The sequence below is a fragment of the Grammomys surdaster genome, unplaced genomic scaffold (assembly GCF_004785775.1).
Source record: "Grammomys surdaster isolate TR1022 unplaced genomic scaffold, NIH_TR_1.0 99, whole genome shotgun sequence".
Lineage (NCBI taxonomy): Eukaryota > Metazoa > Chordata > Mammalia > Rodentia > Muridae > Grammomys > Grammomys surdaster.
The window spans coordinates 9,056,864-9,081,996 of NW_021604578.1; the positions used below are offsets into that span (position 1 = coordinate 9,056,864).

At 41.1% G+C, this 25,133-nt stretch overlaps 1 protein-coding gene across 1 annotated transcript in view; it reads left to right on the forward strand.

Moving 5' to 3' along the window:
• Rab3c (RAB3C, member RAS oncogene family) overlaps positions 1-18,591 on the forward strand; it is a 200,875-nt gene extending 182,284 nt beyond the window's left edge. Inside the window, exon 5 of the mRNA XM_028784282.1 lies at positions 18,177-18,591. Within this exon, the coding sequence (XP_028640115.1) occupies positions 18,177-18,364 (188 nt within the window). The 3' untranslated portion in view covers positions 18,365-18,591. The remainder of the gene's footprint in view (positions 1-18,176) is intronic.
• Positions 18,592-25,133: the final 6,542 nt, after the last annotated feature.

The following is a 25,133-nucleotide window of genomic DNA, read 5'->3' on the forward strand; positions in this document are numbered from 1 at the left end:
TTTTTTCTTTTGCTATTCAGTCAATAAGACTCAGCAGTTGTCATGGCAACCAGCAAATGTGCCTACTTGGAGATCATTTACTTCCTATGCAATTCATTCTCCTCATGACTACACACCCTCTACAAATGATCAGGAGACACAATTCTAAAAACTAATAACTCTTCACCTAAATTACAAGGCTTTGAAGGGTTTTACTTTTAAAAACAATTAGCAATAAAATTCCATTTCTTGGATATCAGGCATTCCATTTCTAAAGGTTATTCTCACACCTTGGCAGATGGCTCAGAACAACTGCTTTATTTGCCTATTTATACTTAACTCTCCGTTATTGATAGATACTTCTGCATATCATTTGCTCATCCAAATGAAGGCACTGGAGGAAACTATACCATAGCTGCCTATGGCTGAAGCTGAGGTCTTTGCAATTCTTGTAGGGAGGGTGCTCTTGTCAATCTGATTTATTCTTTAGGTCACACAACAAATGATTATTAACTGATTACAGTATTCTGGGTACTTGGCATCCAATTTGACAGATGACTTTACCTTCTAAAAACAACAATCAGGAAGCCTATAACTGCTGATATAGGCAGTGAACATTTCCCTGCCCTCCCTCTCCTGGATGTTTTATTCCATCTGGCCTGAGAAGCAGTTCTGCATCATTAATTCTGGGGTTCCCCATTCTTCCACCCTGTCTACCACTGTGTTCAGTCTCCTAGGTAGCCATAGGAGTCTTCTTCCAACTGCTTCTTATATCCCTGGCCCACCACACCCGTCCTACATACTTCTGTGGATGTTCCCATTAGCCCTGAGTTACTGAATAACAGGCAAATCATATGTCTTCAGTGAACCCATGACTAGGACTCAGGTACCTATTTCCAGTTGAATCAGCTGGAGTTTCAAATGAATTCATCAACACCAACACAAACTAGCGGTAAACCCTCAAGTGTTCAAAGTTAAACCCTAGGAAGTTGTATTATAAACAAAAACATCTGTAGTGTCATATAATACTGTATGATAGTATCCTAGAATACTAGTATTACACCACACTAACTTCCATGAGCAGAGTGTCTGAAGAGAGTGAATTACTGCTCTAGCAGAACATGATCCTGTGGCTGACATTCTCTCTGCGCATTTTTAAACATTTAGTCTATTACGGCACAGCCTAGAACATAGAAAATGCTTTGCATTTTTTAATTTACATAGTTATGTTTTTCAGCTAGAAACAAACTCTGACAGAATGTCACCTTCTATATCTGTGAATTCTAAGCCACATATATTTATTTGAATATTTCTGGCTTAAGTAGACAATTCACTTAAGGGAACTATCTCTTAAAATAGGAAAAGGTAAAGCCAGAGAATGGTGCATTATTTCACACAGTGGCATTTCTGGATGTGTGAGGTGGGACAGGCAGAATATGACATTGTTTTCCAGAAGATATAGATAAATCAAGAGCTAACAAATGGGATTTGCCTCTGTGGACTGTTTCTCCACCATCAAAGACAAGAGATGATCACATTGGCCGTGGGGCTTGAGTGTCCTTGAAGGAAAGAGAACTGAAGGATATGAAGCATCAATAACATCCAGATGGGAAAGTCTACCTCTGGACTTCAGTAACCCTGATTCTGATTGTAGCTGAGCCAAACAACCACCATTGTACTGATTTTGACTTTACCATCCTCAAATATTTTCCTGAAAACCTAGGTTTCCATTGCTAGCCAAGGTAGGAAAGAGAACGGAGGGAGCTGTATGTGTAGTTGTCTACCTGTGGGATCTCAGAGCTCTTGGGATCCCTTAGCTAACCCTAAGGAACTCCCACCAGGGAAAACTATTATAGCTGTTTATCCCTAGGGCTAAGTTCTGCTCCAGACACAATAACCCTGAAATAACCTTGGATTGAATAGATTTTTACTGAACTTAGTTTTATCTTAAAATCCAGAAGGGAATTCAGGTGTGTGTGGCTAGTAAACCCACTTAAACTCTTCTCCTGGGTTCTCTGATCTTCCAGTGATCCCATAATCCCGGTAAAGAATCCATGAATGGTTTCCTTGTTACTAAGAAAAAATTCTCCAAAATACACTCTCACTCATGTTCAAATTTTCTCCTCAAAAATACATCCATCAAATTGGTACAGACATTTTCAAGGAGACTTGGGGAGATCCAAAACAGAGATTGTGGACAGAGATGTTATTCATTAATCCAGTAAGGATGAAGAGAAATCCACCGGGACTTGATTAAAATCTGTCTAACTAAAACCAATAGGCAAGGGTTCTTACTAAAGTACCATTAGAGTCACACTATAAGGGTGATTCTTGATGGATACAGGAGACAGATGCTTCGAAATGAAATTTGGGAACACTATACAGAATTATTTTCATTTATTCGTTCATTCCATTCAGTGCTGTCAAGCACTCATCATTAGAAGATTCTAGACTCCAAAGGGACTCAAACACAATCATTTTATTTTTTATTTATTCAGTTTACATCCTGTTCATTACCCCCTCCGAGGCACTCCCCCACAATCCTTGCCCCCACACTCCCATCCCTCCTCCCCTTCTCCTCTGAGTGGGTAGGAGTACCCCGGATATCCCCCAACCCTGGCACATCAAGTCTATGCAGAGCTAGGTGCATCCTCTCACACTGAGGCCAGACAAGACAGCCTAGATAGAAGAATATATCCCAAGGACCAGCCGCAGCTTTTGGGATAGCCCCACTCTAGTACATAATGACTTTTACAAGCCAGTCTATGAATCTCCAATAGAATTGAAGACAAGTTTTAGAGGAGGTCAAGAGATTAGGAACGTGTCGATCCAGAGGCATAGAGGAAGGCCACATTGACAGTGTTTGCATCAGGCTTGAAAAAAGAAAATATAATTTTCATGGCTAGACAAGCAGGCAATGGCACCTCTATGAAGAAGAACCTGTGTGCTGAAGAGATCTAAACCCATAAAAAGATGACATATCACTAAGAGGCCATTTATCACACTGAATGGACTGGGATTGTCTCTACTGGTTCTCAAGAACCAGTGCCAAAGTTTAAAGAATAGAATGGCAAGACTGGATTTCATTTCAGACCAAGTACAGAGGTAGCATTCCTAAAAGAGGGGTGTTTAACATCAGGCAGAGTATAGGAAGAAAGTATTAAACATACTTACCTGCATCTCAGTGTCAGTTTTTCAGTTCTTAGATATGTTGTTCCAACAGTATATTACATAAATTATAAAGCTAACTTTCATGTATTAGAATAGTGTTGAATCTTCTAAAAGCTGGATTATATAAGACTAAATATTCTGCTGAAGCCACTTGTTAAAAAGTAAATTGGAGGTGATGGACAGGAAGCCTGGAGTCCATCCGGAGTGTAGCATAACACAGGAACATGGCCAGAGCATGAATCAGTACAACAGCATTACTTACTCAGGGGACATTAAAAAGCAGGCCTGATAGGTAGATAGGTAGATAGATAGATAGATAGATAGATAGATAGATAGATAGATAGATAGATGGATGGATGGATGGATGGATAGATAGATAGATAGATAGATAGATAGATAGATAGATAGATAGGTAGGTAGATAGATAGATAGATAGATATCACACCAGTAAAATCAGAAACTCTGAAAATGGAGCATATTCTAGTTTGCTTTCTGTTGCTGTGATATACACCATGACTGAAAACAGCTTAAAGAAGAACTTATTTGGCTTAGCAGTTTCAGCCAATCATCAAAGGAAGCAGAGGCAGGAACTGAAGCAGAGACCAAATTGGCTAACTTACTGCCTTGCTTCCTCTGGCTTGCTCAGATACCTTTTGCATACAACCCAGGCCAACCTACCTAGGGTAGTACTAGCCACAGTGGGCTGGGCCTTCCCACGTTAATTAGCAATCAAGAAAATGCACCCACAGCCAAGCCCAGAGGCCAGTCTGATGGAAGGAATTATTCAAATGAGATTCTCCCTTCTCAAGCACACCTACATTTCTGTCAAGTTGACAACAGCTGGGAGATACCACTCCTTGTCAACCGAACACATAAACCCATCTCTAAAGCTCGAGCAGCTAGGGAAGTGTATGCAGCCCTGATGATGGACTCCCTCCAAGATAACCGTCGGGTGGTGTCTAAAAGTTTTATGGCTTTGATTTGAGAGTTTCAGGATGATAGGTGCTTGGCGGTCTTTAGCAGGATGAGGACTTTGTGTATTGTGTGGTGCAAGTAACCACCTATTTTCCTATGAAATTCCATTAACTTCTAAAAAGTTGACTCCATTAAATCTATTCCTATATGACGTAAGAACTGTATAAGACAAAGTAAGGCAAATCTTAAGAACCAACCACCCAGGCTCTCTGTGCTCACATTGGTAACTTTTTCTAAAGTAAAAGATGCTACTGTTTCACACACACACACACACACACACACACACACTCCAATTTTATAGGCATCAGCCTCTCATTACAGTGTAAGTTCTACATGCCAAGGGCCATTTAGTAACCTCAGCACCAAAACCAAAGAAGCACAAGTTACCTGTGACAGGCATGCCCCACTTCGGTCATTTTTTCAAGCTCGGACTATACCATTGTCTCCAGGCACTCCAGCTTAATGAAGGATTATTATTTTTCCCCTCAGTTTAAAAAAGAATAGTTTCTCCTTGCCCCTGCAAAAACAATTCCATAATAAAACAGGTCGAGTCGTCAGCAACCCTAATGAGGATACAGCATTGCCCCAGTGCCTATTTTTAAAACTCCAACCACCTGCTCCGCATTTGCACTGACTGCTCTTCAGCAGTTTTTAAAGATTTATTTAAATCTTAATTGCTGTGTTTATGAAAGAACAGGGCTTGCCAACTTCTGGATTTGGCAAGGAGTCCCAGCAATGCTATTTAAATGTTCTAAGTACCTGGCTACACAGAGCTGTCTGTGGAAAAGTGCGGCCACCCTGCCATTATTTCCCCGGGCTCACATTCTTTCTGGCTACGTTTTCCCAGGAGGTAGAAAACAGATCAAGGATGTGTTGGGTATACTTACACGTGCTCTCATCCATGGATTAAAAAGGGAAGGCGCCTTTGTCCACCTTTTCCTGGCTCCTGGTCTATGTTTTGTAACTCTCTGTCCTCCCTATTGGCAGATGGAATTTATTCCTCAGAAAATGCTCTTTATGAACGGAGAGGCCATACGTCCCATGCAACCCACATTGCTCAGGATGATCACGCTGAGGCTCACTCATTTCCCAGAGCACTCCGTTCAAGCTCAAAGTGACTCACTTTGAATGAAAGGTGCTATGGTGGCTTGGCTGGTGACACTACACGCTGTAGGACCATACATGGCATATGCAATTTGCTCTTTTATGGCAGGCCTCAAACTCTTACACTCTCCACTGAAAGACTTTCCAAGACTTTGGCAAATCCCCGTTCTAATCATCATTGATTTACTCAATGAAGCCAACCTGTGGGAAAAAAACTTACTACTTCAGATCTCTACCAACATTTGACCCCTAGGAAGGCCCCATTCTCTCCAAGAGCCACAGACTGCAAAACTGTATTTTTGCTAAAGAGATTCTGGTCTCTCACCCTGCTTAGCCCATCTCACAAATTTCCACATCCTCTTGTTTTCCTACTTGAATCTCACTCAGAACCCACCTTGGCTCCTGATCTCAGGGTAATCTGACTGATCTGCCTTTCTCAATCCTACACACAGATCTAAGCTGTGCGGCATTTAAAGTATGAACAAATGAATCCAGTTTCAGATGATGAAGGTCTGTATAAACTACTGACCTCCGGTTTCTTTTTCCAACACCATCAAAGTGTTAAGAACAATGTTACTACAATCTTAAAGTTGAATATAAGAAATGTAAGCTGCCTCATTTTAATTACCAGCACTGAAAAAGAAAAGAAAGGAAAACAAACAAGACTCATCTAAATGAGTTTGGTGTGTTCAGTGTTTAGGTTTTGAAACTGGAAAGGGCTCAAATCCAGAATGGGCTAAGAGAGCTGGCAGAGGTCCAGATCTGTTTATTAGCTTTGCACACTGGTTGGTGTGATTTTCCTTTTCTCAAGGTAAAATTATCATAACTAAGAGCAGTAGAGAATAAGGCTCACCAACTAAATTCGTTGGGGACTGATTTCTAATTTAAAATGCTTATTATTATTTGCCCCCAAGAAATGTCACACATTTGTAAATACAGATGTATTTTATTGAACTGTGGTATTATGTCCCAATAAACCTACCAGTAACTTGAAAACATCAGGGACTACAAATGCATTCAATATACTTAGCCTATAAACATCATGCCTCTTCCTCCAACATGCTCAGTACAGTTAAATCAGCCTGCATCCAACATAAATCCTGTTCGATATTAATCTTGAATCTCTCATGTAATTTACTGAATACTGTTCTGACATTTAAAAATAGCATCATTTTTAAAAAGTGTTTAAACAAATTGTTAGCCAAACCATCCCAATGATGGCTTCTCACTTATTTCTTATTCTAGTGCTTGCCTCTAGGGACAGGCTCATGACATTAAGGGGGCACTGTTAAACAAGCTAACTTATCCTCTCAAGTGTGCCAACAAAGCTGCGTGTCTGTCCCTGTAGTGTCATCCAGACCCTGTCTCCACTCTTCTCCACTGCAAGAGACCGGGGCTGTGCTCACTCCTTTCCCTTCCCTTTGGCGGTTCAGCCCCATTATCCTCAGATAAACCTGTGGCTTATTAGATCACAGGGAAAAAGGAGATCATGCCCTCCATGTTGGGAATTTAAGAGACACCCTTATTCCTTTATGGATCTGTGAAAGGGCCCCAGTCTCACCAGAAGTCATCTGTTAATATTGTGTGGGGAGAGTTGCTTCTGCAGAGTGTTAGCCCTATGTACTTTGTGGAGCTTCCTAACTTTGTTCTCAACAGGGCACTTTCTCTAGTCTCTCAAACCCAAGTCCCAGCACTAAGCTCTGTTCGATGCAGGCATATGCTTCGTCCCTCATGCACATAGAAACCATCATATTTCATCTGTGAAAGCCATTCAAGTAAACATCTCTACTCTAGCTAGATAACACACCCTGTCCTGGCTTTCTCTTTTGCCCTTAACTATAATTAGTTTCCAATCACCTGGATTGGCTTGCTCTGACAAGGAAGCAATTGTTTGTTTAAAGGAAGAATTCTAAAGGCTGCAAATTTTCATCACCATATCCTCGGCTTTAGAAAACCAAAGACCAAATCATTTGCTTCTGGATCAAAAAAGAAAAAAAAATCCTAACTACAAACCATCAAGAAAACATATGAATTAATTGCAATTTTCAGAATGTATCACTGTAAAAAAAGAAATTCCTTTAAGTAATGCTTTGGGTAGCTTTCTGTGACTGCTCTGGACAGGCTGATTTGCCTGTGGATGGAGCTAGATTCAGACATTCTGAGGAATAGTCTGACTTTTAGAAATTGCAATTATGGTAAATTTGGTTAAAATGTCAGATCCAGTTGCACCAAAAATGTCTTTATGAAAGTCATCACTTTGTAAAATAAATATATGCAGCTAAGAATTATTGAGCATCAAAGCATGTTGCTCAGGATAGCTAAGAGTCCCCATGACTGACTTTATGAAGCCAACAGAGATTATTCCATCATGTTTGGGCCTAAACCTGTCAGAAGACATAAAATAGACATTAGGAATGTTCTGAAGGGAAGCGCCTGGGACTGTAGAACCAGACTCCAATCCTTGCCATGGTTTTCTATATGTACAACATAGCTACATTTCTCTGCTGTAAAATGAATATTTTACAGGTGCTACTTCACAATACAGTCTGGATCCAAAGCAAGGGAAACCACTGTAAATGGGACAGCACAGCGATCTTTACATGATGCTCCACAATGGTCACCCATCTGTGGATGTCACAATGAAACCTCATTCATTTGGGCACTGTTACTTGAAAATGTATTTCCATCACTGCTCTGTTTCATAGGCATCTCTCACGGCAAGCATAACCTGGGTGGTGCACACAGATGCTATTGCTAATTGAAAATCCTATACAAAAGACAGTTATTAATGCTCATGTAAACAGTAACAGGCAAGGGTGGAAGTTGTCTCCTTTATCATTAAAAGCTAAATGCAATGGTAAGAACTTACAAAGGAAACGTCCAATGGATTTAAAGGAACAAACTCTACTTGGAAAATACTTGGCACTTATGTGTATAAAAACAGTGGCTCTTGCATTGTGAATGACACTTATCATACTCTGAAAGCTCAGAAAATCTTGACTTTCCTACCCTTTAAGAGTTTTTACATTGTGAAGCAAAACAAAAGTTATTAATGGGAGTTGAACAATTCTATACTTCTTCCTATTGTTCACAAATGCCTTTCCTCGTGGGTAAAAAGGACTGCTTTGATTTTTTGATATAGAAAATTTCCCACAGGGAAAATCTGAAATGATACGATATGGAATTCCATGCTTGGTAAACTCCATCTAGAAATACTGCAGCTGACAAATTACTTGCAAGTTCAGTCACTTCATAACAAAGAACAAAGGAATACGTGATTCTCTCTTGCCTTCCATTTCGATCAACCAGCTTCTCCCAACCAATTAATAGCAATCAATCCTGTAATTAGCCAACATCTGCTGGGCACCTGCTTCTACTAGATGCTGTGTTGGATATTTCCAGGGATAGGGAGAAACCCCATATGGGATGCACAATTGAACTGGAGAGAAAATTATACCTAGTAGAGGGGACCAGCAGAAATGGAGAGTGACTGCTTTTTGGATGTAGACTCTCCTTCTGGGCATCATGAAGATGTTCTAGAATTGAATTCTAGTGTTTGCACAACATTTTATCCTAAAGGCTGTGAATTATATGCTTCAAAACGACTAGAATGCTGAATTTTACATTATATCAATTTTGTAGCTGATATAAAAATAGTAATTAAATCAAAAATATATACTTGAAAATAATTACCAGGGAACTGGAGATGTTCAGGATGGGTGGTTCACCATGCAAGACCTTAGAGCTATATTACCCAAGGGACCTCGGATCTTTCTGGAAGACTTCAAACTGAAATAGCCACAGGGGATAAGCAGGTGATATAAATAATTTGAAAAGTGAAGCAACCAGGGAACGTGATGCATAGGGAACAATGGTTTTTACAAAGGTAGTGGACGCTTTTGCCTTTCTCTTAACAAAGAAGCCTCTCTGTGCAGCTTCCACCTTCCCACCAATGGTTCACATGTGGATGCCAAGGAATCCACTAGGAGTGCAAGGACACTGGATTATGCAAACATTGATCTCATGTCAGGGACAACAGGAAGGGCAGGGACAGTGGTCAGCCTCCAGAGAGAGGCTCATTGGGTTGAAAACTTCAAGTTTTAATGATATTTTTCAAACTTGAATATATACAGTGGTGAAGACCAACACTAACAAGATGTTCGGCAATCCAAGAACAGAATGAAACAGAGCAGTGATGGAAATATATTTTCAAGTACCAGTGCTCAAACAAATGAGGTTTCATTGTGACATCCACAGATGGGTGACCATTGTGGAGCATCATGTAAAGATCGCTGTGCTGTCCCATTTACAGCGGTTTCCCTTGCTTTGGATCCAGACTGTATTGTGAAGTAGCACCTCTAAAATATTCATTTTACAGCAGAGAAATGTAGCTATGTTGTACATATAGAAAACCATGGCAAGAATTAGAGTCTGGCTCCACAGTGTGTGTGTGTGTGTGTGTGTATATATATATGTGTGTGTGTGTGTGTGTGTGTGTGTGTGAAGACCAATACTGACAATATGTTCAGCAATCCAAGAATGGAATGTAGAATCAGCAACAATATAAAGCAAGCACACACACTCACACTGACACTTGGTGGCTGAAGCAAGCTCCAACAAGTCCCAACAAGCAAGCCTTGACAACTTCACACATATACATACATGCATGCATACATACATATATATATACATACATACATATATATATACATACATATATATATATATATATTCATAGATTGGGTGGGTAGAGAAAAGCTCCAACTACTTTACATACATACACAGACACATGTTTCTTGTGGGTGGAGCAAAATACAATAAGCTGGTTCCAACCACTTTACATACATACATACATACATACATACACACTTACACATTGTGTGGGTGGAGCAAACACCAATGAGTAGACTCCAACAACTTTATTTTGTTTCCCACAATGTATATATCCCATCAGAATCTCTCAAGCAATATAGAAATTACAATGTGATTACATTCTATTTTCCTTTTAGTGAATCATTATGAAAAAACATTTCATAGCACAAGTAAAGAAAAAAATTGTTGGGGTCCAGGAGTTGCTTCACAGGAACTCCAATCTCAGACAGATAGGGATAGTTATTGGGCATTCACCCCGGAATTGATCCATCAGGGCTACAGAACAGACCCAGGAGCTGGCTGTGACATTGAGTCCAGATCCTACAGGGCTTTTAAGCCTGAAATCTACAAACATCTGTGCCAAGTTATTCAACCCATCAGGATTTAGGGATAGAGGGCTTCCTTAGGAATATTTCTTTGTTGTACACGTATCCTGCTTTAATTGGTTGGGGTATTCAGCTGTGGCAGGAGACTTACCTAGCCCAACATTCATGTCTTAACTTGCCAATCAAAATGTCAGTTACCCACGTACATGTCTCTTTCTGCCAAGCAGGATGTAAGTTTCCAGGGAGGCCTTGGGAACTTAAACTTACTCCAACCCTACTCAAACTGGAAGTCTTATTCCAAATAGCTTTTTATATTGGTGCGGGTGTCTCTCTTATATGAGGGTCCAACCCAGGGGCAGCTTGTAAAAGCAAAAACCATAAAAACTTAGACATAGGTGCAGGAAGTGTTACCTGGCAGTTGGTTCGGGTCCAAGCTTGTTGTGGCTAACTATACAAAGCCATTCTAATTGACTTCTATTGTGAATGATTTTCAAGAACACCAAAGCACAAAACATCTTAGTAACAACAGTAACAGCATATGAGAGAGTTTCCTTATAACATTAGAAACAGCACAGAATGGCAGGAGAGAGAGGTAACAGTTACCTAGGCCTTAACATTTTACCTAGGCCTTAAAAAAATTATTCCCAAGAACTCACATATATTCATAACTAAGCAACTTGTTATAAATTAACAAAGTGTGAGCAAGCAAGGTCATTTTCTCAGCCAGTTTCTCCTACTGGCAGGCAGTAGTTTCCTGTTACAAAGAAATGGTCATTATTTTCTTATTTATCTTAAAAAGTAATCTTATACAAATTTTAAAAATCACAAATCTAAACTTTGATATAAAAAACAGTGGTTTCTACTTTAAATCCTCTGATTTCACATGTACTCACCAGCAAATTTTTATTAAGTTCTATCAGGAAGCTGAGGGCAAGGATAGCTACAAGAAACTAATTATCACCTAAATCACCAGTCCAGCCTCAGTAAGAGTCCCATCAGCCAAGGCTAGTTTGACTGCCATTGTTCTTGTTCCTTGACCTCAAAAAGGCCCTAGCTCAATTCTAAGCGTGTCTTTCTGAATTTCAAATTGTTCCCTAAGATTTTCTATGTCAAAGCCACTAACAAAAATGTCTTAACCTAGCTTCACTAACAATTTGTTTTTCCAAATGTTTTCTAAGTGTGGTGGTCATTGCTGACAAACTAAAATTTTAAGTTCCTTCCTAGAGTGGTGATTGAATCATCAATCTGTTCCAGCATCAGTCCCTAAAAGAAATCAAGCACTATGCTTGTGAGTGCCAAAGACATTGCCCAATGAGGGGCTGGAAGCCCCCTTAGAGTTTTCATACAATTCTTAGATGAAGAGGGATGTGAGGAGGACAACAAGCAGAGCAAAACTCCACAGCAGCACAAAGTCCTCGGGACATGTAGTCCTCCGAGTCACACCTATCTTGCTTGTGCTAACCAGTGGGCCACATTCCATGAGTTCTAAAGCTGTTTGTTGCTCATCCTGCATGGCCTTTGACAATACAGGGAAAATCCTGATTAGAAGTTCAACAGTCTTGGGAGTAGATGTAACACTAAGCAAATGCTATTTTGATGGGGGAGAGAGGATACAGGGTGGGGTTCTTTAGGGAGACTCATGGGAAGAGCTGCAGTGGGGGGGGGTAGCCTTTGAGCCATTTAGCATTTGTGGAGGGGCCAAGCTTGGTAGACCTGGAGGGCTGGATGTGTAGGTGCAGGAATGAAAGCTAGGGGAAGTCTAAGAGCTGAAGCATGAATGGCCAGCTACGTGACTTGAATTTTACTCAATAGAGAGGCAATTCCAGTAGCCTGTGCAACCTCCAGCAAGCTCAGGCACTCTCTTCCTTATCAGGAGACTACACTAGTCTAAAGGTATCGAGAAGACTTTCTATGTGGGGACCCGTGCTCATCAACACTACACGATGACCCTTACACAGGTTCTGAATCCTGCCATCTGGTTAAACCTGACTGACAAAGGAAACTCAGAGCCTGAGAGATCTGCCCATTCTGTGGTCTGTTTATATCAACTTTAGCCTGTGGCAGAGCTCCTGTTCCAACTTCCGGCTGCTTTCTTTGACCATTCTTCAGAGAACTGGGTCAAATCCTCATCCCCTCCCACTCCTAAGGTCTGTCTCATGGCTGAGTCCCCAACATGGGACTAGCTAAAATGACAGTTGGTCCTGCTGCTTTGAAGTCCTTACTTCTAGCCCAACTGTCACCTGCCTGGCATTGCCATGACCTTTCTCTCACAGCTCTGGTTCATCCAATTCCACGGAAAATTGAAGCGGAAACTCTCGGTCGCAACTCAAATGAAGAAAGAGCCCCCTTGAAATGGAAAAGGTGGCAAGAACGTAAGGAATTGACAGCTAGGAATGAAGTGGTACACTAAAGTACAGTTTGGGGTGTTATGGGGGGGGATGGAGGCACACTGATGATTTTTCTTTCAAATTTAAAAAGTTAGAGAGCCCAAACAGTGTTCAAGACTTCTTTCCTGGGGTGAATAAAAAGATTTTATATAAAAAAAAACTACTATAGTAAAGAGCTTCATTATATGGCATAAATGTTAACATGTAGGAGAAAATTTAATATCATCTACAAAACTGAATAAATTCATTGGCTAAAGGAGCTGAGAAAAGAGAGTGTTCAGTACTCAATTTTGGAGCCATGATTGTTATTGCTAACACAGGATAATCACAGTGGGGTATTGTGACATTTCAGCTCTCCTCATGACAGAGTAACAGTCTAGAGCCTGCCACCTTCAGTGAGCAGCATGCTTTTGGCCTCATGGCCCTGCTTGCTTCCCTGTGTATAGGAGTCTGCAAAGGTTCCAGGCTTCTCTGTGCTTTGTTCCAAGGACATTTAAGGAACAGGGTAAAGAACCATGCCAGAAAGCCAGACCTGTGTCACTCCCCATAAGTCCCGGGGTTTGTGATGTCCCTGCTCACCAGCAGAGTCCTTCCAGACAGTGGCTGCTCGTCCAGCTATACAGAAACCTCAACAAAAAGTTGAACTTAAATCGTGTCTGGGTATGCCTGTCCTGGGTTTTAGAAAGAACAGGAGTTGGGCTGGAGAGATGGCTCAGTGTTTAAGAGCACTGACTACTCTGCCAGAGGTCCTGAGTTCAATTCCCAGCAACCACATGGTGGCTCACAACCATCTGTAATGTGATTCGATGCACTCTTCTAGTGTGTGCCTGAAGACACCTGCATTGTACTCATATAAATAAACAAATCTTTAAAGAAAAAAGAAAGAAAGAAAGGACATGAGTTGTTCTTTTTAGGTCAGGTTTGGAGAACCCCAAGACAAGAATGTGTTGCCTGGGACATGTGATCTTCTGGGTCTGGAGCAGGGCTGCCTCTGCCAGAGAGCAGTTGGGAGGAATGGGAAAAGATAGCCAGGTCATCCATGTCCACTGCTCCCCTGATAAAGATACATGTGTGTTACAGTTACTAATTACAGATCATGTAGCATAAGGGGCAGGCGTTCAGAGCAAGAAGCTAAAGTGGTAACCTACATGTCAGGGGATCTGTCAGGCTCCACAGCCAGCTTGCTACGTGACCTTGGTCTGCTTCTTTGGTCCTGGTGAACTGTGCCATCCTCAGCTGTGAATTGGAACCAATCTCCAGGGTTTTGTAAGACTGTTTGTGAGGCTTCTTTGACTGATGCCTGACTTCTGATGATGATGGTGTGTACAGATGTGAGGGTAAGGTTTTCTGAGAACAAGCTATTAGGTCCAGGTAGCTAAGGTAAAAAGGCCAAGACACTGAGAGGTAATAATCAGAAAGTCCAAGGAGTTGCTGTAAGAATAAAAGCTCCAGTGTTTGCATTTGTAGTTGTAAGTTAGGCTATGATTTTAAACATGCTTGCACACAAGTATGGGGCATGAATGGCTTCTCACAAAGAGGTTTCACCTTCGTGATTCAAATGGACACAGACGTCTGGGGTACATGATAGGCTCCCGTTTCCCCCAGATCTAAATGACTCAGTGACACAATACTAAAAGCTGTGACATTGACCTTAAGCTCCCAGTGTTTGAATTCTGAGCTTTATGATAGATTTAGGCTGTTGGTCACTGAAAAACAGTTTAATTTTCAGAGCCTTTTGTAACTGTGCTCTAGTTCATACAGAGATGTGGCTTTTGTAATCACATTGTGTACTTTAAACTGTCAAGCAACTGTATTGTTTGGTTTGCTGGCATTCTGAAGTCCATGTTATCACCTTTGAATTATTTAAAGTTATGAAATCGTGTGTGAATTAATAATTCCTCATTACCCTAGAACTGCAACAAAATCGTGGTTCCCTTCTTCAGGGTACCTAGAAAGGCAGGGAAGTCTGTAGGTGGCTAATGGATCTCTCCTTCTACCATTTCCCAGCCAACCATGGGAAGGTTTAAACAAATCACTCATCCATTCTCCACCTTCATTTCCTTATCTAGAAACTAGACAAATTAATGGCACCTGCTCTTGGACACAGGGCGTTAAAAATGTCGCAAGTGCTCTCAATAGTCTCTGTGATAGGGTAAGCACTCGACTACACAAACACCAGTGTGTGGCCACTAACGCTGCTCTCCTCGAACTTTCCAGCTTGTTTGGCCCCTTCGCCCACATTTTCCCATTTGAGAGTCGTGATAATGCTGTAAGACAGGCAAAACAAATACCACAAATTATGAAAGTGAGTACAGAAGCCATCATTTCCTCATGGTGACAGATCTAGTATGTCAGACCAGCAAGGTAGCTCGATGGATAAAGGAGCCTGCTGCCAAGCCCCATGCCCTGAGCTCACTCCCTAGACACACATAGTAGGGAAGAACAGATTCTTGCTTACTGTCCTCTGTCCTCCATACCTGTGCTCCATACATGCACGCTTACAAGGCCACATACAATATAAAAAACAATACATTAACAAACAAACAAATATATGCAAACAATGAAGACTTTTTAAAAACTAGCTTATGAACAGTGGCTGCCAGGGTACTTGGGCCAGTAAACTTCCCCACTTTCACCCTGTTACAGCTTCTCACCATGCTGGGGAGAGTGTTATCATAGAGTACAGGTCTCCTAGACACCCTCTCCTGAGTGACCACATATTCCCAGGATCCCACAGTCTCTTAGTTAGAGTTTTACTGCTGTGAACAGACACCACGACCAAGGCAAGTCTTATATAAAGGACAATATATATTTGGGACTGGCTTACAGGTTCAGAGGTTTAGTCCGTTATCATCAAGGTGGGAGCATGGCAGCATCTAGGCAGGCCTAGTGCAGGAGGAGCTGAGAGTTTTACATCTTCATCTGAAGGCTGCTACTAGAAGACTAACTTCCAGGCAGCTAGGGTGAGGGTTTTATAACCCACACCCACAGTGACACACATACTCCAACAGGGCCACACCTTCTAATAGTGTCACTCCCTGGGCCGAGCATAAACAAGTCATTACACACAGTAAGGAATGTTACTGTTCTCAACTTGTGTACCAGCATCATAAGGTGACCTAATGCCCAAATAAAGGAGTTCCATTTGATAATGGGAGATGACAGCCCATATCTTTCAGCAATGGCTCAGTGCTTCAAGTTCAGTCCTTTCCCAAACATGCTCTCATGTAAAAGAAGCACTGGCTGAAAGGACAATAGAACTGAACCTTGTCCCAGCTTTGTCTCAAATTTCAGAACTGTTTTTCTCCAAAGTTTCATCCAAAGGTCTCACATCCCCTGTGTGTTTTGGGGATATTCTGAAATGATGCCCATCCCCATTAATTCTGGGACAATAACACCAGCACCTAGAAAATAGCAAGCAAAGAGCTCTGAGAATTAAGTAACAACATCGATCAGAGGGTACCTATCCTGCCCTGGTCTGGGTCCACCAGGAAAGTGAATGATCCAGCCATAGGGACTGCACCAGCTTTAGAAAAATCAGCACTGTCCACACCACCTGGCCTTGTCTATAGATAAAGAAATTTCTACTCTAAGAGAATGGCATGATCACTGTGCAGACACAAAACAATAAAAAAGAAATAGAAGCCAAAGGTGGACTGAAATACCTTGCACTATTTCCTAGAACTTTAATATGCTGGTGATTAGCCTCCTGAGTCTGGCTGTTACTCAGATCCTAACAAGCAGCAGTCAAAATGTAACTTGGGTTTAGTCATCTGATAAAATAGTGGTGTCTAAAAATTAGAAGTTTTAACTCATGAAAATCATTTATTTTCCTTTCAAGAAAACAAATATTTTCTTAGTTATTAAAGGGATCTGGACATAGATGTGAGGTAGTGGACTATTCTTTTCTTTTTGGTCCCAGGAGCCAGGCATTTGCTGGATTTAATCATTTTGAATCTTTGTGTCTCCTCTGAGATAGGGCCAGATGTAACCAGAAAGATTTATAGGGTGTAAAATTGAGAATGGATTAAAAAAGGTTCTCTGTGTTCTGCCCAACACATCCTAAATCAACATTCCCCCCCAGTGGACCAGACCAATCTCTGGCTGGCCAATTGGGGCAGTTGCCATAGCAACTGACTGGCAAGCACAGGCAGTAGAATGTGAATGCGAACAATGGAATGATAACATTGTGTGCAGAGCTGCATTCTGAGACTGCTTCAAGACAGCTGCATCCCGGAATTCATTGCATTGGGGTTCACTCCCCTCACCCCCCATAGTTCCTACCTTCGTGTAATTTCGCTGCTCAATTAAAATTTATTGTTTTCTTTCCCATTCAAAAACTTTACTGCCGTAAATAGTACTGGTGAGAAGGAAATCCGCCCCCACCAGATAGTTGAAACAGTGTTACAGAGACTGCTGGGTTATTGGATTAACACTCAGTTCAAACATCCAGAGGTTGAAGGAGGTCTATGTTAACTCCTGTGATTCTTTAGCGCCACCTTGTGTCCTGTTAGATACTGCTTAGTCCCATGACTGGGCAGCCACTGAACAGACAGGATAAAAATTAGGACAGGATTGTACAGGAGCTCTTTTGGTAGAATATGCACAGGGTCTTTTCTAAATCATTAAAAAAACGTTAACTTTGACGGAATACAGCAAAGAGAGAAGAATGGAATTCAATGTCAGTTTTAGAGAAGACTTTAAAAGACTACATGGTGGCCAGACAGAAAATCCTAAGGTATCTCACTTTTCTCAGAGGAGTCAGCCTTGTGGCCGAGCACAACAATTCACATCGAGATGTCCAGGAAACAGAGCAAGGGATAACTCCAGAAAATATAGCACCCAAGTATACAGCTCTAGTAATGAACTCAGAGCAACTAAGCCCCACCCCTGCCCCTCACTGCCTAGCAATAATGCCACAGAGAGGTTGATACATTAAGTCAGAGTCCACAGCATCTAGATGTATCTGGAAAAGCAGTTGCAGCCACATCCAGTGTTTTGTTCTTAATCCAGCCAAGTCAGCCAATATTTATGATCACATCAGAGGCAGGAGCAAGGTGTTAGTACAAGAGGCTGGTGAGGTTCTTAATAATAATATATGAATTCCATTTGGAAAATCTCTCTGCCCTTGCAGACAGCAGGAATGAATCAGTAGAGACAAATAAAATGAACATCATCAATCCGTGTTTATAACTCTCTGCTCTGGTCAATGGGTAGCACTTCTTGCCCAGCTGCCGTCCCCGTCTAAACCACAGCCATCTTCCACCGGGGCCTTCGCCCCCTTGACATTCAAAACCACAACTGAATCCACTGGGCTTCAGAAACATGAAATGACGGACCTGTTTCTGTGTGTTTCCTCCAGGGTTTGAGTTTTTTGAAACCAGCGCCAAGGATAACATCAACGTGAAGCAAACCTTCGAGCGCCTCGTAGATATCATCTGTGACAAAATGTCAGAGAGCTTGGAGACCGACCCAGCCATCTCGGCCGCCAAGCAGAGCACGAGGCTCAAGGAAACCCCTCCTCCACCGCAACCCAACTGTGGCTGTTAATGTCTCCCACACAGGAGCTCCAATGGGCTCCAGAGCAGCCAAGAATCAGCATTTATAAATGGTCTATTAGCCTTCAATTATACTGCCTAATAATTATTTGAAGGAAGTCTTTGATGTCAGTGGCCCATATATGCATTCAAAGCGTGAGCTATCTCCTGTGTTAATATGTGGCAAATTTGCTCTTATATTTGTAAGGATCATTCATCTATAAACACCTGCTACTTGCATGTAACATTTATTTCTCTTTCATAACCTTTTTTTGCAACTTTTTTTCTCAATTAAGGTATTGCGGAAGCCCCAGACTATAGTTTTACTGCGAATAACTTTCTTGCCACGGATTCAAATCATGCTTCTCACTTGGATGGATGATAACCTAGGGGCCCTTTGTTTGTGTGTGTGCGTGAGTGTGTGTATGTGTGTGTGTGTGCTGTGTGCTGTGAGGAGATGTCAGGAAACTTAGTTTTGCCTTTGTCTAAAAAGAAAGTGGGACTTTTGCTCTTGACTGGAGACCCTATCACAGGTCTGGGAGTCTACTATTAGGAAATGTATATATATATTGCACTTTCATTAATAATATCTGAAGGGTGTGTTGACTTTAAAAACATTGAGGGGTTGGGTGCAGGGTCACCCAGGAGGCTGAGGCAGGAGGATAATGAGTTAAAGCAGCCTGAGCTACAAACTGTAAAATTCTATCATGGGATAAGGAAAAAAGAAAATGAAATTCAGGCCCTTGCAAGATTTTTTGAACCACATAAACATAATGGAGGTTTTCAGACCCCACTGCAGTGACTCTTGCCAGTGATCCTGCGTATCTGTGCACCTGTGACAGAGATGACTCACAGAGAGATAGCTACTTAGTGTCAGCTGCCCAACAAGCACTGTAACCAGAAATGCTGTGAGTAGCTGTGGAATTCCATGACCTGAGCGGCCTCCATCCCTTAACGACTCGGCCCACACCACTAAACACCACCGTGGCTCTCTGGAACCAGCACCAATTCTGAGCTAGAAATTGGCTAGAAGCTTTCTGAAGGTCCCTCTTCCTATAAAACGTAGGCCAACACCTCAACCACTGCTCTCAGATCCAACTTCAGCTAAGCTTTTCCACCTACTTAGGAGGCAACTAGGTAACCTTTCCATGAGTCCTGCATTGAGGAAAAACAGTTTTATAACCATATTTTTCAAAGGATTTATAATTTTAAAGCATGCCTTCCTTACATAAGTCTCTAAACATGCTCAAGTTAAAATAGAAGATTACAAAGCTGAGTGGTCCAGAAAATTGACGAGCCATGGCAGTTGAAGAGAGAGAGATGAGACACCTGAACATCCAATCTTTTCTTCTAGGCTTCCTAAAGACCATATAGAAATAATATGCAAAATCCTAGTGGCAGTAGTACCTACTTTTAATCCCAGCATACTGGCGGCAGAGGTAGGCAGATTTCCGAGTTTCAAACCAGAATGTTCTACAGAATGAGTTCTAAGAGAGCGAAGGTTACTCAGAAAAACGTGCTCTAGAAAAAGAAGAAGAGGAGGAGAAAGAAATAATATAGAAACAACTCTTAACCTCTGTGCCAAATGCCAAGAGAAATCTCTGCCTTCCAGAAGCATTTGCGAAAAGGATCTTATGAAGACATAATTTGAAGGATCAGTTTCTTTACATAGACTTTTTTCCTTTTCGGTGGTTGTGTAAAAGATCCACTCTTCCCTTCAGAAACAGAGAAATATCACCTGAAAGGATTTAGCACAAGCTTGTTGAGCAAGGCTGTTGACAGGATAGTATGTGCATGTTTTCTTCTTGTATGCTTAGTTTCAAACTTATAAATTAGTGGTAAGTTTCCACTTTGACACCCAGAGGAGCAAGTGTTGGCTCACCAAAGATAAGAAGACACTGATGATTTTTTGGAATTTTAATGACATCTAAATTCAAGAATCATAGAAATTAACATGAAGGGAAAGAGAGAAGCAAGGGCATAAAGTATTGCAATAGTTACTTTGCAATAGTATTCATATGTCCTTTTTCTATGACCTGGGTCATAATGTAGCTATATTGAATACTATATCTGTCAAGCTGATTGTTACAATCTAATACAAAACAATGAAGTCAGGAAGCCTGGGCCTCTTTCTTTGCATGCTTGCAGTGAGCATGAAAGGCCTCACAGGGTGCTTCAAATGGCTTCTTCAGAAGGAGGTTGGCAAGCATGTGTTATAAAAAGAGAGCAGGTAGGAGAGAAAGGGAAACAACCATGTTGGCTCATTTGAAAATTTCCCCAAAGAACTGGTTGAAATTGATTGACTGAAGCCAAGTGCCCACATATATGCTCTGTTGAGAACTCCAAAGTTAAGCCCATGCTGTGCTAGTCAGCGGAGAGAGGGACAACAAAAAGCCTAATGTCATTGCCCCAGGACATTCCATACTTCCTGTTTTCCAAACTCCCATGGAAACACAGTCATCCCAATTGAAAGTTATGAAATTCCCAACCTGCCATATATTTCACTCCAAACAATTCAGTGAACATTTCCAGAGAGATTCATCACTCCTGGGAGAGAGAAGAGTTGCTGTTCCTAGTGTCATCAAGAAACCTTAGCTGTAAAATCAAATTTGGCAAATGGGAACCAGATAATAGAACATTTATAAGCCTTGACCTATGTAGTTTAAAATCCTGAGGTTTTTCAACTTTCGGCCACTACATTACATATGTACAAATACATACTACCTCTCCTGCCATCAGCCTAAGTATGAATAGGTCCTCCAGACAACCTGGCTAAATTTGTGTCTAAAAAAAGATATTTTTCTTTCCAGGTCTTAGACATCATTTTTTATCTCTGATGCAATTAAGTTAGTATTTTAAATGTGCCCTTGCCTTCCGCTGTGGTCATCTGGGTACCCCTGCCCATCCTTTTTTTTTTTTTTTTTAAGAACAGAACCCTAACTACTTCAGAGCAGAACTCACTTCAGTTCACTCCCAAGAACTCTGGTGTTGGTTCATCTGTTTCCTTTCTTAATGCAAGTGGAAGGTGTTTCATCTACATAGCCATCTTGTAGTGTGAATTGATATGGGAGGCTCACAAGGTGTCCTCATTCCCAAGATGGTGAGTTACTCACGAGCATCACGTCTATGGGCTCACAGGAAAACTGCTTTAGAGCAATGGCATGGCCCAGCTCCCTGTTATTAACCCTGCCAAACAGCATCTACTGCCATCAGGAGCTTCTCATGACTGCAGAGAGCAAGAGATGTGTGCAGTCTCTCCCCAGGGCCATGTAAAGTTTGGTATCACTCGCTGACAGGTAAAGAAGGGCTGAGAGTTGTACTGGCAAAGAATGTATAATGATGCTTCCATTCTGGTCATAAAGGTGAAATATAAATTCTACAAAATTGCAACTGAAGACACCAATGTTCTCCATTAAAAAATCGATTTCTTTGACTTAGTTCACTCCTGCTCAAATTCATTTACTCAGCACATTTATCATTTTTTTTCAGGAGCCAAGTTAAGCTTCTAATTTTAGTTACATCTGTGACAACAATAATTTTAAACTAGAATGCATTCCACTATTAACCGAACTTCCACAAAGAGACATTAACTTCAGAGTATTGACGCTCATGGTGGTTCATTAACATGCTTTATCTACTCTGTATCTTAGGACATCGCTAACTATGCCCTTTAGCGTTCAATTTTGTTTTGTTCCTGTTGTTGTTATTATGTGGCACTTGTGGGACTGTATTAACAATGTATCCAAACTCTATTGAGCTTCACCAAGTCAAGATAGAAGCTACATGTGAAAACAAACAGGGACATGAATGATCTTAAAGATGTGACTAAAACTACTCTAGACTGCCAAGTTCATGTTTGCTGCTAATCTTCATCCGATTTGGGGAATGTTCAATCAACTATCCTGTGGTGTGATGTGCTTGCAAGCTAGCCCATCTGTCTGGGGAACTGTCTCTGTCTAGATTTTAGTCTTCATGACAGACCCTGGCAACCTCTTGTGTGTGCGCTCTCAGTGTGCTATGTGAGGCTGCACAGAAGGCCTGTCTGCTCACTCTGAATGGTACAGTGTCCACACTTCTGCCAGGTAGTGGATGCTATCTACACTTCAGTTGTCTGCCAGTGGAATGGAGATGCCTCCTTCAGTATGCTAAACTGCTGAATATTCAAATAAGCTTTGGAGTTCTTTATATTTTATGTAATTTTTTTCTAGAAATCATAACAGACATAAGTATGTAATCTTATACCCTGGGGTTTAATTAGAACATTACAGTTTATTGATATATTTACAGTTGAGACATGCTCGTACCGCTGTCTCCACCCCAACACAAACTTCCAAAAACACTCTTTTTGGTGACTGTTGGAACTTTCTCTGTGCAGACAAAAAAGGAACATTTTGCTGTGTACCATTTGTAATCACATCTCACTTAAAAGTTCAATGCAATGTATTTTTCATGTGTATTTGCTTAGTCTGTGGCCATTACTTCTAAAAACAGAAAGGGTGGAGAGAAAGGGCATCCTGCAAACACTGGAGGTAACAGAAATGAGGCATCTCATCACCGAAGCTGGGGCGAGAGTACTAAGTATCCTGTAGCTAAGGACGTATTAGGCTTTATCTTTGTGTGATACTTTCATACTGCCAGATTTTTAAAAATGAGTATAGATATTCTAAAAGCATTAACTCCACAGAACGACATCACCTCACTGTTCAGTTCTGCTCAGCAACTGTGATTGATGGACTTTCCATCTGTCATTACTTGCTGAAATGAGGCTGGGACTACCTGTCTACTTCATTTGCCCGTGTTTATTTTGGCTTCATTGTGGACAACTGAGAGTTGCTGTGGCTGCTTTGTGTGTGTGTGTGTGTGTGTGTGTGTGTGTGTGTGTGTGTAGTGGAAATATCACCATGTTCTTGTCATTTGTGGCTCAGGATCGCTTAGGGTCATGAATGCTGTTCTCACAGACCCATGAGCTGCATGTCTACCTGGCCTGTCAGGGATGTAAGCATGACCTGTGTCTTACTAGTGAATCCATACTCCTTGTCAAAGTGAAGTCTAGGGATTGTCTCCTGTGTCGATATGATGATTTCCATGCAATTTTCATCCTCCCTAGAAATCGTGATCAATGGGATCTGTCCTGTAATTCCTGTTAATATATTGTTAATGTCAGATGTGACGTGATGCCATTGGACCGTCCAAATGTGCAACTCCTTCATGGTGTTCGTAGAACTGAAATGTCGTAAATGTTGCATGAAGTATGTTCTAAAATAGATTTGTTTTCTATTTTTCAACACCTCAGAATTGAGGGTTCATGGGCCAATAAGTGCAATATTTAATGACTTACTCAGTGTATATAAACTAGTGTGAGAGTGACTTATGAGGAGTGTATGAGATGCTTTGATAGCTGTGTGCTCATTCAAATGATTTCTTGTAGCCGTAGTTGTCTAGTAGTACAATTTATACAATAAACGTTTTACTGGCATCGTGGGAAGCTCCTCTGTGCCTACTTAAAAGTACCTTTTTTTCCCCATTTATGAATCAAACATTTAGTATCTGAAAACACATGTCTGTTTCGCCTTTTAGAATTGTGGGTTTTGTTTCTGAGAAAGAATGACTGTGAGTTTGTTTTATAAAAGTATTCACTTCTATAGTTCAGATTTGTCCCTAATATTCTTACAAGAGTGTATTAAGCAGCTAATTTAGATACCTAAGAAAAATATACATATCCAGAAGTCACCTTTTCTCCTCAGAAAAGCTGATCATGTGTTCTGTCTTTGGAGACTCTCCACTCTTGTATTGTATGTATATTTTATTGATGCTTAATTTTGTTCTTTGTTTGCAAGCTCAGCAACGTCAGCCTTGGGATCTCTTAGCATTATGGTGTCTTTTTAGTTTGTAGATAATGTTATATCCACTTTCAACTCTCAATTGTCCACATTGCTCTTAGAAAAGAAAGAAAATCCAGCAAAAACCCTCAATCCGTTTCGAAATGCTAATACACACACACACACACACACACACACACACACACACACACACTGCTCTGAACCATACTTACTGTCCTGGAACGTCAACAAGGTTGTCCCCAGGCTATTAGCTGGGCTATCAAAAATTAAATCTATTCCTGGATATGAAAGTTAAGCTGAATCACCACTTTAATCTCCAATTTGCTGTGTCCGTTATTAAGGTAAAGCCTCATTTACATATTGTTCTAATCTTTTTCATGTGCTTAGCAAGCCATTATTCCTTCAGGAAGTAGGAGTGACTGAAATTAATGGAGAGCAGTTGGTTCTAGGTACCATTCTACCCATACACAGAGAACATCTGTTCTCTCTATGGCACCGGACCAGAGGCTGACTTATGAAGAGTGCCAATCATATTAAATGACATTGGGTTATGTGGGCAATATGTGGCCCAAATGTAACCATGCCAGGCTGGAAATTGTACACATCTCACAAAATCCGCTGAAGAAGCGGAATGAAATTGATGGCTCAAAGACAGAGATAGCAAAGAATCAGTGCCAAATCAAAAGGGAAATAAAAGGAGAAGCAGGTAACTGACCATGGAATAATAATAGTTTAAGAGTGTAGTTAAATGTTTCATTTGTTGTTACGTGGCCCCTGATCACCATGTCCTCCACACTGTGCCAATCCAACATGGAAGGACTATGGCAAAGGGAGATGGTGTGATCTAAGTGGTAGATTATGGCAGATACCGTAGCAAAAAGAATGAGACTTATAAGAATTAGAAGAGTCAAGGTTGGCTCCTATGTAGGGGTCAGGCATGAT